This window comes from Muntiacus reevesi, chromosome 7, assembly GCF_963930625.1.
Source record: "Muntiacus reevesi chromosome 7, mMunRee1.1, whole genome shotgun sequence".
Taxonomy (NCBI): domain Eukaryota; kingdom Metazoa; phylum Chordata; class Mammalia; order Artiodactyla; family Cervidae; genus Muntiacus; species Muntiacus reevesi.
In genome coordinates, this window is record NC_089255.1 from 1,504,704 (window position 1) to 1,521,024 (window position 16,321).

A 16,321-nucleotide genomic window follows, 5' to 3' on the forward strand; every position below is an offset into this window, starting at 1 on the left:
TTATGCTTTTCGCAAATGTGTACAGCCTCCCATCCCTACATCCTATCCTACTTAGTTCAGATTTTCTAAGTAGGTCTAACTGCTTAGAATAATTTAACTGTGTGCCCTGTCTTATGGGTTCTTCCCAGGTCTTATGACGGAGGTGGTTTGAGTTTGTCCTGCCTCTTTGGCAAAGACTGGCTTGTATGTCATCCCAGCAATGAAAGAGCTTGTTAGAAAAACAAAAGGGAAGGAGCAGGGCCAAGCCGTGGTGACTGGTCTGACTCAGAACTGGCCCCACAGTGGTTGAATGGCGGCCGAGTGTGCGGCGGCTGCCCTCACCCAGCCGTCTTCAGGGGGGTGCCTAGTAAGGACGGGAGAGGCTTGTGAGCCAACCCGTAAGAAGCCTGGATGCCGGTCCCCACCCACCATGACTTCATGCCATTCCCCTTGTGTGTGGCAAACCTGAATAAATTGAATTATCCTGTTAGTCCTCCCTGATTTGAAGTTGTTTAATATAGTACTTGAGGACCAAGGAAATGTGGCAGTCTAGGTCATTTTAAATCTTGAAATTAAATGGTTTCCTTATTAAATCCAAAATACTTAAGAGTGACAATCCTGATGATTACCTTAAGCAGTAAAGAAGCAGTGCTCTCAGTATCACAGGCAGGGGAGTGCTTAAAAATTGAATCAGATAGGCCCTTTGCAATTTAGTGAAGTCAGATACCTTCAGGGGCCCTCTGTGTAGGAGGATCTCCTCTCAGCAGATTCTGGGATTTAACAAGCCTGCTTTGTGGTTGAATTGAGGGGAGTCCTTTCTCTTCAATTATATGCACCTAAAAGAGACCAAAGAAGGAGGAACTATTTGGTACTTGTAGCTCACACTGTCATGGAGTTTAACAGCTTTCCAAAGACTCTCACAGACAACCCTAAATCCTCAAGTTGGGAGGGCAGAATAGCCCCATTTTGCAAATTAGAAAGCAAACGTTTTGACACTGAATGACTTGCCTCAAGTCCAGAGCTATTAAATAGCCCAGCTGGTCAACCCCTGCCTGTCCACCTCTTCTCCATTGTTTTCTGTATTATCATAGCTACTGCTAGAAATTGGGAGTGCTTGTAAATTATCTACCAGTATGTTCTGATATCTTTTATTTAACTACCTATCTCAAAGTCAGAGTCCTATTACACTCTAAAAGTATGACAACCTTTAACTTGTGTTTGTATGTGGCAGAGGCATGGAGTGGGTCATGCCTACTCAAAAGTATTGTTGATTTTTGGGCTTCCCAGGTGGCGCTAGTGGTAAAGAACCTGGCTGCCAGTGCAGGAGATTTAAGATACGCAGGTCGGGAAGGTCCCCTGGAGGAGGAAATGGCAACCCACTCCAGTATTCTTGCCTGGAAAATCCCATGGATAGAGGAGCCTAGCGGGCTACAGTCCACAGAGTTGCACAGAGTCGGACATGACTGAAGCAGCTTAGCACACAGCATGCAGATATAAGCACCTACTGGGCTCTTTGGATGCCAGAGAGAGTAAAACAGACAAGATTTCATGGAGCTTATATCCTGTTAAGGAAGTTAAGCAAAAACAGACCAATAAGAACATGAGAAAGCTCCAAGTAAATATGACACTGTGACGAAATAAAAGGTAGCCTTGATTTTAGGTACAAAGACAGGGAAGTCATCTCTGAAGGGGGAAATAGCAATTGAGATTTTTTAGGTGGGAAAAGGAACAGCCATGTGACAAACCAGGAAGAGTCTTAAGGGCCAACTTATCAACTTCAAGGCTGGGAAGTGGCTGGCGTGAAGTGTGAATTGCCCCAATCCCAACTGAAACAGAATGAGTGAAAGGAGGAGCCCCATGAGACAAGGTGGTGAAGTAGTCAGGGCTGGGTGTGCTATGGAATTTGAGGTCATAGACAAAGTGCCACTGGAAGTTGTTAAGGCGTTTTATGTAGGAGAAGAACAGATTTGATTTAAATTTTAAAAGCTCACTCAGATGTGCAGAATGGAAAGGGGTGGGCAGGGGTGGAAGCTGAGCCAGTTCTGCAGTGAATGAGCACAGCCAAATAGGCAGTTTGAAGGGGTCATTGTATGTGTGATGACAAAAATCCACAGATGTATAAAATAAGGGACAGTCTCAGAGAAGATTCGCAGATGTCTTACCTCTGTTGTTGGGTGTATGGTGGTGGCATTTACTGAGATGGGGAAGATGGAGGAAGTCATGGTTAGAGGAAAGTCAAGAATCCCATGTTGAGGTGTCTGTGTGAAACCCTAGATATGTGAGACTGGCACTAACGAGAGGTATGAACTAAGAATCTGGGAGCCATGGGAACATAAATGCCTGTGAAAGTCATGGGACTGGATAAAATCACCCTCAGGGGAGAGTGCTGATAGAGGAGTGGACCTGGGACTGAGTCCTAAGGGAATGTCAACTGTCACAGATTATATAAAGAGGGAGCCAGCAGAGGAGACAGGAGAAATAATAACCATTCGGCAGGGAGAACACCAGTAAACACCTGTCATGACCCAAATGAAGGAGAATGTTTTAAAAAGGTAGGAGCCGTCGATACAGGGGTGCTGTTTGAGAAAGACCACATGGAGGTCTGGGAGCTGGGTAAATGGTTTCATCTGATTAGTAGGGACTGAATGTAACTGGAGCAAGTCAAGAAGTGAATGAGAGGGTGGGAAGTCTCTGAAGAGGCCATCATGTGAACAAAGACAGAGAACTGTATCCTGTAACACCTTACGGTGAATTGACCTTGTTGTTGCCAAAGCCACGCAGCGGTCTTGGTTACATGTGCTAAGATGCGTGGTCCTAAAATTGATCCTCAAGGCAGATGGCTTCCAACCTCTTAACATTTTATGTGTGTGAAACCTTATGTCTCTTTAAGACTTGGTGATCAGAATACTGAAGATGGGCATGTCCTGTGGGGAGATGCATCATTGCATCCAGAGCATCAGTGTTCTGGGACAGAAAACAAAGGCTGAAGGCTGAAGGCTTTCCTAATCTGCTTTCTAACTTTGCCATAAACTCTTTTGCCTTGAATTTACAGTTCTGATTTTTATAAACTTATCCTTATCCACTGACTATCCTGCCAGTAGTTAGCAGTTAGGGGACTGTCCAAGCTGGACAGAGCTTTGGATACACTCCACCGTTGCCACTCAGGTGCCCCTTAAATGCAGTTTCTTTTTCACTCATTGATTCATCATTTGCTCCTGCCCTGTCGTGAGCATTCTGAGTCAAGGATCTGGGGTCAAACTGGTTCAGAGCTCAAGGATAAATATTTCTGTGCCTCCTCTGAGAAATGAAGATACTAATACTTAATTCAAAGGGCTATTGGGAAAGTTACTGAGCAAGGGCTTAACAAATAGTAGCTCTGTAAGGGTTGCTTTTCATTTGTCCTTGTGGAGGGTGGAGGGTGGTTTATTGGAGCATCTGAGTCCTAACTCTCATGAAGCTTAGTGCTCCTTACCATGGTGTATCTCCCAAGCCTAGCACTTTACCTGGCAAAGGGCTCATCCATGACTGGTTGTGAAATAACCAGGGGGCAATTTTTATTTCTAATTCACACAGAATTTAATGATTCTTCAGCTTTGAGTTGCTTCCTTTATTTCTTGTCATCAGTTGCATTTGCTAAAACATCTGATGAGCTCATATCCTAACATGCATTTTGGCCAGAATCTAGAGTGGATGACTAAAATCTTGGCAAACGCATTGTAATCCTAGTGTAAAATTGTGAATGTGATTTTCCTTCCTTTGTAGCCGTATCGAACACCTCAAATCCCAGAATGACCTTCTGACCATAACCCTGGAAGAATGCAAGAGCAACGCCGAGAGGCTGAGCATGCTGGTGGGGAAGTACGAGTCCAACGCCACGGCGCTGCGGCTGGCGCTGCAGTACAGGTGGGCGGGCGGCAGGCCACTTCCGTTCAGAAGGGCATCCATAGCAAGCTTCTGCGTGAAAGCAGAAAACAGGGTTTTAGAAAATGTCACTAGAGGACTGGACCAGCAAATGCTAGTGTGATAAATATTAAAAATCAGTCAGCACCCTGAAAATAAGGATAATGAGTGTGGTATTAGTAAAACAGGTATGTTTCTGTTAGCAATGTTCAACTGAAATATTATTTCATTTAAGTAATATCACTCAAAGGCTTCCCTTTGGCAGTGGTAAAGAATCCGCCTGCCAATGCAGGAGATGGGGGTTCGATCCCTGGGTTGGAAGATCCCTTGGAGGAGGAAATGGCAACACACTCCAGTATTCTTTCTGGGAAATCCCATGCACAGAGAAGCCTGTTGGGCTACAGAATCAGACACGACTTAGTGACTGAACAACAGCATCACTCAAAACATCAATTTTTGTGTTACATGTTCACTTCTTGTTCTTCCAGTCTTTTTTTCCCAGACTTTTTTTATGTTCATATTATATTCTGCATTGTGGTAAATCTAATGCATTCTCCTCCTTCATTCAGTTTGTTAAACTGTTACATTATTGCTTAAAAGTCTCCATTTATTTAGACTGACTGTATCCCTTCCATCAAGTTTATATGGCATTATTACTCATTTCTCTAAAAGACATTTAGACTCTTGCAGACTCTTGATATTGAAAATAATTCTATGGTGAATAATTTAACACAAAAATTGTCATTCTTGTATTTTCCTTGCGATAAAATCCCTGGAGCAGGAATTACAGATCAAAGGATATGAATATTTTCATGTCTTTCAGGCATGCTGGCAGTTTTTTTCCCATTAAAAAAAAAACCAGTTTAAATGAATGTGATTCATTCATTGCTGAGCAAGTGGCATATGAATGTACCACTTTTTTTTTCAGCTTCATCAGCTTTGGAATTTATCTATTTTTAAATTACTACTTATTTAATAGCTACAAAACTCAGCTTTATTATTGTTCTCATATTAGTGTCACCACTTAGGCATATTGACCAAAGTTCCAGAGTAGTGACTATATCTTACTCTTAGCATCCTCTCAAAGAATTCAGTATTGTTTTAAGAAACATTGCTTCTTCAAAAGAAAAATATGTATGTCAAACCAAAATATAGGAGACCAAAGCTAGAGAGCAATCCTGTTAGTTTACAGACACACCAAAGCAAACAGATAATCCTCTGTGGCTGCTCTTGAAACAGGCTCTCTGCACCCTCAGTCTCCCTTTCATCTGCACAGAAGAAGCAACGTCCCAGCATCTCTAACTTGAAAGACCAACTGCCCTTGAGAAGGGGAGCTGCCAGCACCCAGAGGCAGTCATTGGACTCTCTTTCCTGTCTATTAGTAAAGGAACTTGAAAGTAAAGACAATAAAAAAAAAAATCTGTTGACTAAGTGTTGAGTAAAGCCACATTTCCCCTGCCCAGCTTGGAGAAGCTCATCAATTCTTTGCTTGGGGTGATTTTCACTACTGCAGGCATTTGGCCAGGATGACTCAAGCATTATACACACACTCCATCCAGTGCAGACACGGGTCCCTGTGGGGCCACGGGCAACAGTGGCTTTCCAGAGGTCGCTGTTTGATCCTCTGTCGGTGTACCCGAAGAGAGAGCACCATAGTCCAGCTCTTGTCAGAGGTTTTGTGAGTGTTGCATGACACAGCTTTACAAGCCTCTGGCAGAACTTTCTGTGATGATGGAGCTGTTCTCTGTGTTATCCAGTACGGCAACTGCTAGCCACACAGGGCTGTTAAACATATGAAATATGACTACTGCCACAGAGAAACTGAATGTTCATTTTATTTACCTTAAGTTCTTTTTCATTTAAATATTCACATGTGGCTAGTGGTCACTCTCTTGAATAGGCAGGTCTCGGTTAAAACAATCCCCTTTCTGGGCTGCTATATGAATTACCTGTTATTGTATAACTGTTTATTATGTCAAAGCTTCAGGGGTCAGGAATCTGGGAGTGATTTGTCTAGGTGGTTCTGGCCCTAGGTCTCTTGAGTTTTTGGTCAAGCTCTCAGCCAGAGCTGCGTCAGCTTAACTGGGGCTAGCAGATCTGCTTCGAAAGGCTTCGAGTAGAGTCTCCGGTCCTTCACTGGCGATTGGCTAGCGCCTTAGTTCCTAACCACACGGACTGCTCCAAAGGGCTGCTCAAGGGTCTTCAAGACATGGCAGCTGGCCTCCTCTGAGAAGGATGATCCAAGAGGAAAAGGGAAGGGAGGAAAGAGAGAGAGAGACCAAGATGGAAATCATCACGTTCTTTAATAACCAATCTCGGATGTGGTGACCCATCACTTTTGCCTCATTCTCTCAGTCACACAAACCAACCCTGCAACCTTGTGGAAGGGGATTACACAAGGTGTGGCGATCCAGGGGGCGGGGAGCACACAGAGGGCTGGCCGCTGTATCACCTTTCCCTTCCAGCTGATCATCAAAGGAGCAGCAGACTTGCCCCTCCCATCTTCATTGCTTCCCTTGTATATTTCTAGATCATAGTCTAAAGTTTTGTTTTGTTTTTTTAAAGCAGGACAGGGAGGGGACCACAAGGCAGAGCAAGCCCCTGACTGCCCATGAGTACCTGTGGACGTGTCCTTGCCGACCCGGGTGGGAGGCTGAGAGGCGGGGCTCAGCCCTGCACCGCAGGGGACTCGCTTCTCCGCCCGAGCTGATGGCGCCATGTGCTTCTGTTTCAGCGAGCAGTGCATCGAAGCCTATGAACTCCTCCTGGCTCTGGCCGAGAGCGAGCAGAGCCTCATCCTGGGGCAGTTCCGGGCGGCCGGTGTGGGGTCGTCCCCTGGTAAGTGTGGCCGGGTCCCTCTAGCCCCTGCTCACCGTCCCCCAACCTCTCTCGGTCTCCTGCCCCCCATCGCGGCTGTTGGCACTGGCACGCCTCCCAACAACATGTAATTCACTTGTCAAGTGTGTTTTTCATTTTTTCCTCATGACCGAGTGAGTAAATTGTTTATGTTGAATGCAGCAGGAACTGAAGTGGAAACAGCATTACAGACAAGTTAAAACAAACAGGCCGTCTCAGGAAACATACTCCCCCAGGCCAACTCTAGGAGAGGCCCAGGTTCGCCCTGAAAAGGACCAGCTCTCCCACGGCCTCCCTGCGATGCTGGTGCTTGAGGGTCCCTGTGCTGCCCACAAGGCCTTTGCCTCATCTGGCAGTGCATTTTCTCCAGGCTTGTTCCTTTGGATTCAAACGAACATGGGTTCCTCCTACCTGCTGTCCAGGTGACGCAGGAATGCAGAGGAACGTTTCACACCTTGTCATCTTCAGCCTCACCAACTGCCAGCCCCGGGGGCCTGCTGCCACCTCCCCTCCCCCACTCCGGGGGTCATGCATCCCCCAGGGTTGGCATCACTTGTCCCTTCAGACCCACACCGCACCCCCACTGCTGTGCCCCAGGGCTGAGTAACTAGAAGGGCTGTGAACTGAAGAAGACACAAGCAAGGCATCCTAGTCACCATCATTTGCCAAAACTTCACCCTTGACTATGACTGTGGGCCTTGAGGTAACATGGGGACGCTGACAGTAGAAAGTGTTTGGAAGGAAACAGAGATTCAGCGACAGAGGCCCCTGGTGCTGGGGCTTCCTGGCTCCCTCAGCCTACACTTGACCACAGTAGCTTCTCCTGAGAAACCACGGCAAGTGAACAAAAAACTGACCAGACAACTTAAGAGTCAAAGGTGGGCACTCTGCGCAGGCTGGCAAGCAGGCCACCCGTCATGACTCGCTTTTCCTCCTAGGCTGTGAGCCCATATTAAGGCTGGTCCTTCCAGGACATACCTTGCAAAGAAGGTCCCATCAGGGTACCTCCTGAGTGCATCTCCCGTCCTCCTTGCCAGCTCTTCCCTCCCTGCCCAGGCTTTAGCTTTCCTTTTTGTTTTTTTTTTAAATAAGACCTGATGGAATCCCAATTGAGCTATTTCAAATCCTAAAAGATGATGCTGTGAAAGTGCCACACTCAATATGTCAGCAAATTTGGAAAACTCAGCAGTGGCCACAGGATTGGAAAAGGTCAGTTTTCATTCCAATTCCAAAGAAAGGAAATGCCAAAGAATGCTCAAACTAATATGTACTCGTCTCACATGCTAGTAAAGTAATGCTCAAAATTCTCCAAGCCAGGCTTCAGCAGTATATGAACCGTGAATTTCCAGATGTTCAAGCTGGTTTTAGGAAAGGCAGAGGAACCAGAGATCAAATTGCCAACATCTGCTGAATCATTGAAAAAGCAAGAGAGATCCAGAAAAACATCTACTTCTGCTTTACTGACTACACTAAAGCCTTTGACTGTGTGGATCACAATAAACTGTGGAAAATTTTGAAAGAGACCTGCCTCTTGAGAAACCTGTATGCAGGTCAGGAAGCAACAGTTAGAACTGGACATGGAACAACAGACCGGTTTCAAATAGGAAAAGGAGTATGTCAAGGCTGTATGTTGCCACCCTGCTTATTTAACTCATATGCAGAGTACATCATGAGAAATGCTGGGCTGGAGGAAGCACAAGCTGGAATCAAGATTGCTGGGAGAAAGATCAATAACCTCAGATATGCAGATGACACCACTCTCATGGCAGAAAGTGAACAAGAGCTAAAGAGCCTCTTGATGAAAGTGAAAGAGGAGAGTGAAAAAGTTGGCTTAAAGCTCAATATTCAGAAAAATAAGATCATAGAATCCGGTCCCATCACTTCATGGGAAATAGATGGGGAAACAGTGGCTGACTTTATTTTTTTGGGCTCCAAAGTCACTGCAGATGGTGATTGCAGCCATGAAATTAAAAGATGCTTACTCCTTGGAAGGAAAGTTATGACCAACCTAGGTAGCATATTAAAAAGCAGAGACATTACTTTGCCAACAAAGGTCCATCTAGTCAAGGCTATGGTTTTTCCAGTGGTCATGTATGGATGTGAGAGTTGGACTATAAAGAACGCTGAGTGCCGAAGAATTGAAAGTTTTTAACTGTGGTTTTGGAGAAGACCCTTGAGAGTCCCTTGGACTGCAAGGAGATCCAACGAGTCCATCCTAAAGGAGATCAGTCCTTGGTGTTCATTGGAAGGACTGATGGTGAAGCTGAAACTCCAATCCTTTGGCCACCTGATGCAAAGACCTGACTCATTTGAAAAGACCCTGATGCTGGGAAAAATTGAGGGCAGGAGGAGAAGGGGATGACAGAGGATGAGATGGTTGGATGGCATCACTGACTCAATGGGCATGAGTCTGAGTAATCTCCTGGAGTGGGTAATGGACAGGGAGGCCTGGCGTGCTGCAGTCCATGGGATCGCAAAGAGTTGGACACAACTGAGCGACTGAACTGAATTTCAAGGGTCTTTTTTTTTTTAATAGTTTTATTTATTTGTTTATTGGCTGTGCTGGGTCTTTTTTGCTGCACTTGGGCTGTCTCTAGTTGTGGAGAACAGAGGCTACTCTTCGTTTCAGCGAGCAGGCTTCTCTGTGGTGGCTTCTGTTGTTGCGGAGCACACGCTCTAGGCATGCGGGCTTCAGCAGCTGCAGCTCCTGGAGTCTAGAGCACAGGCTCAGTAGTGTGGTGCATGGGTTTGGTTACCTGGCATGTGGGATCTTCCCAGACCAGGGATTGAAACAATGTCTCCTCCGTTGGCCGGTGGATTCTTGACCATTCTGAGCCACAAGGAAGCCCCGGGCTCTAGCTTTTGCTCTGAACACTTACCTGTATCTCCTCCTTCCTTCCTTTCCTCAGTTTTGACATGGACAGGAATCTGAAAGAAAGGAAGTATCCTGGGTATTAATTTCCTGCTTCATATCCAAGTCACCCAGCGAGGAAGTAGGCCTCCGTTTGTATGTGTGACCATCTTCCACCTCTGTCTCTGGGTTTTCTGGGTTTTGTTGGGCTTTTTGTTTTGTTTTGTTTTTTAAATAGTATTACCCTCCAAGTCCAGCAGTAGAAACTCTGCCAGCATTTCCATTAGGAAGCTCATTTTTCAGGGTCTTTTAACCAAACCATAAAACTTTATTCCTCCTATTAAATAGAATCCTAAAATGATCTTGGCTTACTGTCAAGTTTTTTTTCTTTAATATAAGTATTAAGGAAAATAACCAATTAAAGGCAAAAAATCAATCATCTTATTTCTACTTTTTATCAGAGGACTGTCTTAGACCGTTCTAACCACAAAAGGCACCTCATATGAAGCTTGTCCCTATTCAGCACAGTGACTTGGATAGGAGCTAAAAGGACTTAAGTCTGCATTTTAAGTATTTAAAATCAATAATAAAATGCCTTGTATTCATATAATCCTGGTTGGCTCATGGGTCTATTTATAAAATGGAGCAGTCAGTTACTATGCCTCTTCAGAATTCAGAGAGCAGTCAGTTGTGAGACATCTGTAAAGTATGTTATTTAACAGCCTTTTAAAATTACTTTTTAGCAGCTCCCTGTTAAACCTGACTTCCGTTCTGCCAACAGTGGCAGTGATGTGCTGTCCTGCCCTAACCTGCCGGGAGTCACGCAACAGGAACAAGTTGTAACGTTCACCCACAGTGTCAGTTATGGGCATTTCTCCTTTATTTCTTCTTGACTGCACAACCATTCATTCTGGCTGATTTAGACGGTGCCTGGGAATCTGGAGGAGTTTCTTTGGGCCTCAGTGTTGGGCTTGGAGGGTGGGAAAGCTGAGTGTATCCCCCTCCCCATACCCCCTGCCCACTTAAGCCAGTTTCATAGTTACATTTTTGTATCTTAGACTTTGGTGTAAGATTTCATTTATAAATATTTGGAAGATTGAGGGACTGGGCTGTGACTGGGCTGACTTATTTGGCCTGCAGAGTTTTTGAAAGCGCAGCTAGAACGTGGCCGTCTTGGGCAGGGGATTCCCAGTCCACTGCCACTGCGTGCTGGCGGCCCCCACCCCGAGTCTTGCTGCAGGCTAGCTGGCTGTGAGAGGCGTGCAGCTTGCCCCTGGACATGTCCGCGCTCGGGGAGATTGGTCAGGGAGATCATCCACGCAGGACATCAGAGCCAATCCCAAGATTTCGTTCTAACCATTAGTTCTGTGTCGCATGCCTACATGAAGTTCTAAGGGAAGCTGCGGACATGTGGAAACATAGCCAAGTTCGGCCCCATTTTCCCTTGGCCTCGCTCCCAAGGAAGCATTGCGCAGCGTGAGGGAGACGGCCGCACAGGAGATTGGGGTTGCGTGCCGGGAGCTGCCAGGAGCCTCGGGAGTTCGGAAATCAGAGCAGGTTGCCGCTGGACACAGAGCTCGGCACTCCCACGGGCCAGCCCTTCGTTTGTTGGGGAAGAGAAAGCCTTCCTCGACGCAGCTTCTGGGTGAAGGGCCTGGTCCCGGCCGCCTGCTCTGTCGCGGGCTCCGCCCCTGTCTTCACCTCCACCACCCTGTCTCATTGATGTAAACCAGTGCTGATTAACCCCTCGGCTTCTTGCAGGAGACCAGTCAGGGGATGAAAACATTACTCAGATGCTCAAGCGAGCCCACGACTGCCGGAAGACAGCTGAGAACGCCGCCAAGGCCCTGCTGATGAAGCTGGATGGCAGCTGCGGGGGCGCCTTCGCGGTGGCCGGGTGCAGCGGGCAGCCCTGGGAGAGCCTGTCCTCCAACAGCCACACCAGGTAGCTTGCGCTCCTGCCACACGGGGCGGGCGTCCACGGGGTCCGCTCGCCAAGCTCCGAGGACCACGAGGCTCGGGGGTGGCAGCTGGGCCCCGCGGCCCCCACCCAGAGTCGGATCGGAGGGGAGAGCTGGAAGGCGCCTTCTCATGTTGCTGCCCAGAGGGAAGGGACGGAACCCCACTATTCCTTTCTGTCCCACTTTGTTCCGCCCTCCATTTCCTAACAGTCCTTGATTTTCAAGAAGCATTTGGGTGCTGCAAATGGTCCGAAGCACCCAAGCGCCAGGCCGCCTCCTGGTTCCAGGCTGCGTTCCCTCCCTCCCTCCTGTGCCTGTGTTCTTCATAAGCCCTTCTGCGCGGCAGCCTTCCCTTCTCCCACCTGTTTGCCCTGTAGAGTGAGGCTGTACTCATAGCACGTGTTTAGCAGATGCTCAGTCATGAACTGGGGTTCAAGTTCCGTGTCTGTGAATCTAGAAAACTGAAGTGGGTGCTTAAACAAGATGGGGAGGGAAACTGAACACCTTGCTAAGCATAATTTGCTGAAGCCATTGGATTCCACTGGGTGTGGGTGGAGAGTCATAATGAAACCTGTTCTAATACTCTTCTCATTTCTTGGCACCAAAATCCCTAAAGACATGAATGCCTTCCTTTTTTCTTTCATTTTTTTAAATTAAAATTGATTTACAGTATTGTGTTAGTTTCTGGTATACAGCTAATGATTCATATATATGTACATATATATTCATATTCTTTTCCATTTTAGTTTAATACATAATATTGAATATAGTTCTCTGTGCTATACAGTAGGACCTTGTTGTTTGTTTATTTGATATATAGTGGTTTGTATCTGCTAACCCCAAACTCCTAATTTATCTCTCCCACCCCTTCCCCCCTTTGGTAGGCATAAGTTTGCTTTCTGTGTCTGTGAGTCTATTTCTGTTCCATAAATAAGTTCATTGGTATATCGTATTTTAGATTCTGCACAGAAGTGACATCATATGTTTGTCTTTCTCTGTCTTACGTCACGTAGTGTGATCATCTCTAGGTCCATCCATGTTGCTGGAAATAGAATGCCTTCCCTTTATGTTCCAGTTCTGTCTAGAAAGTACTTTAATGTTAGAGATTCTCGTGTAATAACCTAATCACAAAAGATAGGAAGAGTAATGACCCCATTACTCTTACCCCACAAGTGAGAAAGCCTTGGCTCAGAGATGTGTGAGTGACCTGCCCACATGAGGTCACATAACTGACTGCTGAGAGGGGTGTTCGGACCTAAGCCCAGACTGCGGCACCAAGTGTATTATTCTTTTCACTAGGCCAGGTTGGAGCTTGTGACTTAAAAAATGCTGTTTGCTTACAGGTCAAGCAACCAACGGAGAGGGCAACAGCAGCCCACTCCAGACTCTTGCCTGGAAAATCTCATGGACAGAGGAGCCTGGTGGGCTGCAGTCCATGGGGTCACGAAGGGTCGGACTCAACTGAGCGATTTCACTTTCACTTTTCACTTTCATGCATTGGAGAAGGAAATGGCAACCCACTCCAGTGTTCTTGCCTGGAGAATCCCAGGGACAGGGGAGCCTGGTGGGCTGCCGTCTGCAGGGCTGCAGAGTTGGACATGACTGAAGTGACTTAGCAGTAGCAGCAGCAGGCAATCAAAACCATGTATGGGTGTATTCAGTCTCAAGGGCAAAAGGAGAAATACTGATGTTTTGTTCAGTACCTGAAAGGAACATAATGATCCCAGCTGTCTTTCCTGCTGGTAGGACCCAGCCATCTGCCCAAGTGCAGACTTACCTGTTCTGGACCTGGTGCCTCAGGAAAGGCGACATTCTCAGTAACACTTGGCCAGGTGCCCACAGACATGAGGGACTTATTTCCTTTTGACTCCAGCAACAGTTGTCTTATTCAGGGAAGCAAAGCACAGATGATCATTTATTTATTTTCTTAAAACCAGGTTATTTTGTTTAAACTCATAAAGCAGATGCTCTTCTTAATGACTTTTCCAGATGTGTATAATCTGTAATTTCCACATTCATTTAGAATAGAAATGCAGTTCTCACATTGTCAGTAAATTCTGTCCTGTTGAATTAGTGAGCATAAGAGTTGGGTTGACAGGAATTGTGTGCTATTTCAGTAGCTTATAAGCAGTTTTAGCTCACACCTCCCCACCTGCAAAATAATTATGTTGCTTTAATCTAAGGGAACATTTCATGCAAAAATGGGCTCAGTAAAGGACAGAAATGGTATGGACCTAACAGAAGCAGAAGATATTAAGAAGAGGTGGCAAGAATACACAGAAGAACTACAAAAAAGATCTTCATGACCCAGATAATCACAATGGTGTGATCACTCACCTAGAGCCAGACATCCTGGAATGTGAAGTCAAGTGGGCCTTAGAAAGCATCACTACAACAAAACTAGTGGAGGTGATGGAATTCCAGTTGAGCTATTTCACATCCTGAAAGATGATGCTGTGAAAGTGCTACACTCAATATGTCAGCAAATTTGGAAAACTCAGCAGTGGCCACAGCTCTGGAAAAGGTCCGTTTTCATTCCAGTCCCTAAGAAAGGCAATGCCACAGAATGCTCAAACTACTGCACAATTGCACTCATCTCACACACTAGGAAAGTAATGCTCAAAATTCTCCAAGCCAGGCTTCAGCAATACGTGAACCGTGAACTTCCAGATGTTCAAGCTGGTGTTAGAAAAGGCAGAGGAACCAGAGATCAAATTGCCAACATCCGCTGGATCATCGAAAAAGCAAGAGAGTTCCAGAGAAACATCTCTTTCTGCTTTATTGACTATGCCAAAGCCTTTGACTGTGTGGCTCACAATAAACTGTGGAAAATTCTGAAGGAGATGGGAATACCAGACCACCTGACCTGCCTCTTGAGAAACCTATATGCAGGTCAGGAAGCAACAGTTAGAACTGGACATGGAACAACAGACTGGCTCCAAATAGGAAAAGGAGTACGTCAAGACTGTATATTGTCACCCTGCTTATTTAACTCATATGCAGAATACATCATGAGAAACGCTGGGCTGGACCAAGCACAAGCTAGAATTAAGACTGCCGGGAAAAATATCAATAACCTCAGATATGCAGATGACACCACCCTCATGGCAGAAAGTGAAGAGGAACTAAAAAGCCTCTTAATGAAAGTGAAAGAGGAGAGTGAAAAAGTTGGCTTAAACCTCAGCATTCAGAAAACTAAGATCATGGCATCTGGTCCCATCACCTGATGGGAAATAGATGGGGAGACAGTGGAAACAGTATCAGACTTTTATTTTGGGGGGCTCCAGAATCACTGCAGATGGTGATTGCAGCCATGAAATTAAAAGACGCTTACTCCTTGGAAGGAAAGTGATGACCAACCTAGACAGCATATTAAAAAGTAGAGACATTACTTTGCCAACAAAGGTCCATCTAGTCAAGGCTATGGCTTTGCCAGTGGTCATGTATGGATGTGAGAGTTGGACTCTGAAGAAAGCTGAGTGCCGAAACATTGATGCTTTTGAACTGTGGTGTTAGCGAAGACTCTTGAGAGTCCCTTGGACTGCAAGGAGATCCAACCAGTCCATCCTAAAGGAGATCAGTCCTGGGTGTTCATTGGAAGGGCTGATGCTGAAGCTGAACCTCCAGTACTTTGGCCACCTCATGGGAAGAGTTGACTCATTGGAAAAGACCCTGATGCTGGGAGGGATTGGGGGCAAGAGGAGAAGGGGATGACAGAGGATGAGATGACAGGGTGGTATCACCGACTCAATGGGCATGAGTTTGAGTAAACTCCGGGAGTTGGTGATGGACAGGAGGCCTGGTGTGTTGCGATTCATGGGGTCACAAAGAGTCGGACACGACTGAGCGACTGAACTGAACTGACTGAATCTAAGTCACATTCAAATGTGGAGCCAGGCAAGAGTGGGAACATTTTCTCTCCAGCCCTTCAGTGGAGACTGTAATGGTGAATATTGGTTAGAAATATTTTAATGTATGGATGAGCCTTGATTTTGAGACAGTCTTCTTAGAGAAGCTTAATTTTAGGTAATGTATTTCTATAGATTGAGATATACTCAGAACATAGTTTCTGTTTACAAGGATGACCTCATTAAAGATTGGCGCTATGAACTAAGTTCTGTCTTAAACAGATCTTCCCATCAAAGTACAGAGGGTTTACAGAGGTCAGATTCACTCAATTCTCCTTAAAAATTCCCTTTCACATTCCCACCCAAATCAGAGCTGCTCAGAGGGTACAAAGGAACCACACGCCAGGCCTTCATGTGGCAACACACATTCTTGGGACCTGACACAACCAGGCTGCTGATCATGTTCAGTGTGGCTCAGGGGAAAAAGTCGCAAACCACCAGAGGCTTTCATAATTATAAGTGATTTTGTTTGTAATTCTTGCCTTTCCACTCAGCCTTTCCAGCTTGTCAAGATTATGGACGAAAGACAAGATGGAAGGCTTTCCGAGGTGGAGCTGTATGTGGCTCCACCAGTCCCCTCCCCTCCCGCTGTAACCAGCTGGCAGAGAGACTTCTATTCAGAGTGCCAGCCAGTTGCTCCCCCAGGTCTTAGGAAAGGAATGCTGAGTGCCAGGCCTCAAACTGGTAGTACAGGGCAGCTCCTGATAACTGAAAGGTCGTGGTTTTGGAACAGAGCAGCGGAGGGGTGGTTCCCAGGGAGGAAAATGAACGTGGTAACCAGCCCAACAGCTGACTCTAGTCAGGAGCCCAGAGATGCTGCTCTCACAGTTTTGAAACACTTCTTTTTTTTGTTACAAAACTACAGC

At 46.1% G+C, this 16,321-nt stretch overlaps 1 protein-coding gene across 6 annotated transcripts in view; it reads left to right on the top strand.

Annotated features, from left to right (window-relative positions):
• MCC (MCC regulator of WNT signaling pathway) overlaps positions 1 to 16,321 on the top strand; it is a 478,958-nt gene that overhangs the window by 425,900 nt on the left and 36,737 nt on the right. For all 6 annotated transcript variants that reach the window (XM_065940908.1, XM_065940914.1, XM_065940909.1 and 3 more), the window contains 3 exons: positions 3,742 to 3,882; positions 6,614 to 6,717; positions 11,348 to 11,531. In XM_065940908.1, coding sequence (XP_065796980.1) covers positions 3,742 to 3,882; positions 6,614 to 6,717; positions 11,348 to 11,531 — 429 coding nt within the window. The remainder of the gene's footprint in view (positions 1 to 3,741; positions 3,883 to 6,613; positions 6,718 to 11,347; positions 11,532 to 16,321) is intronic.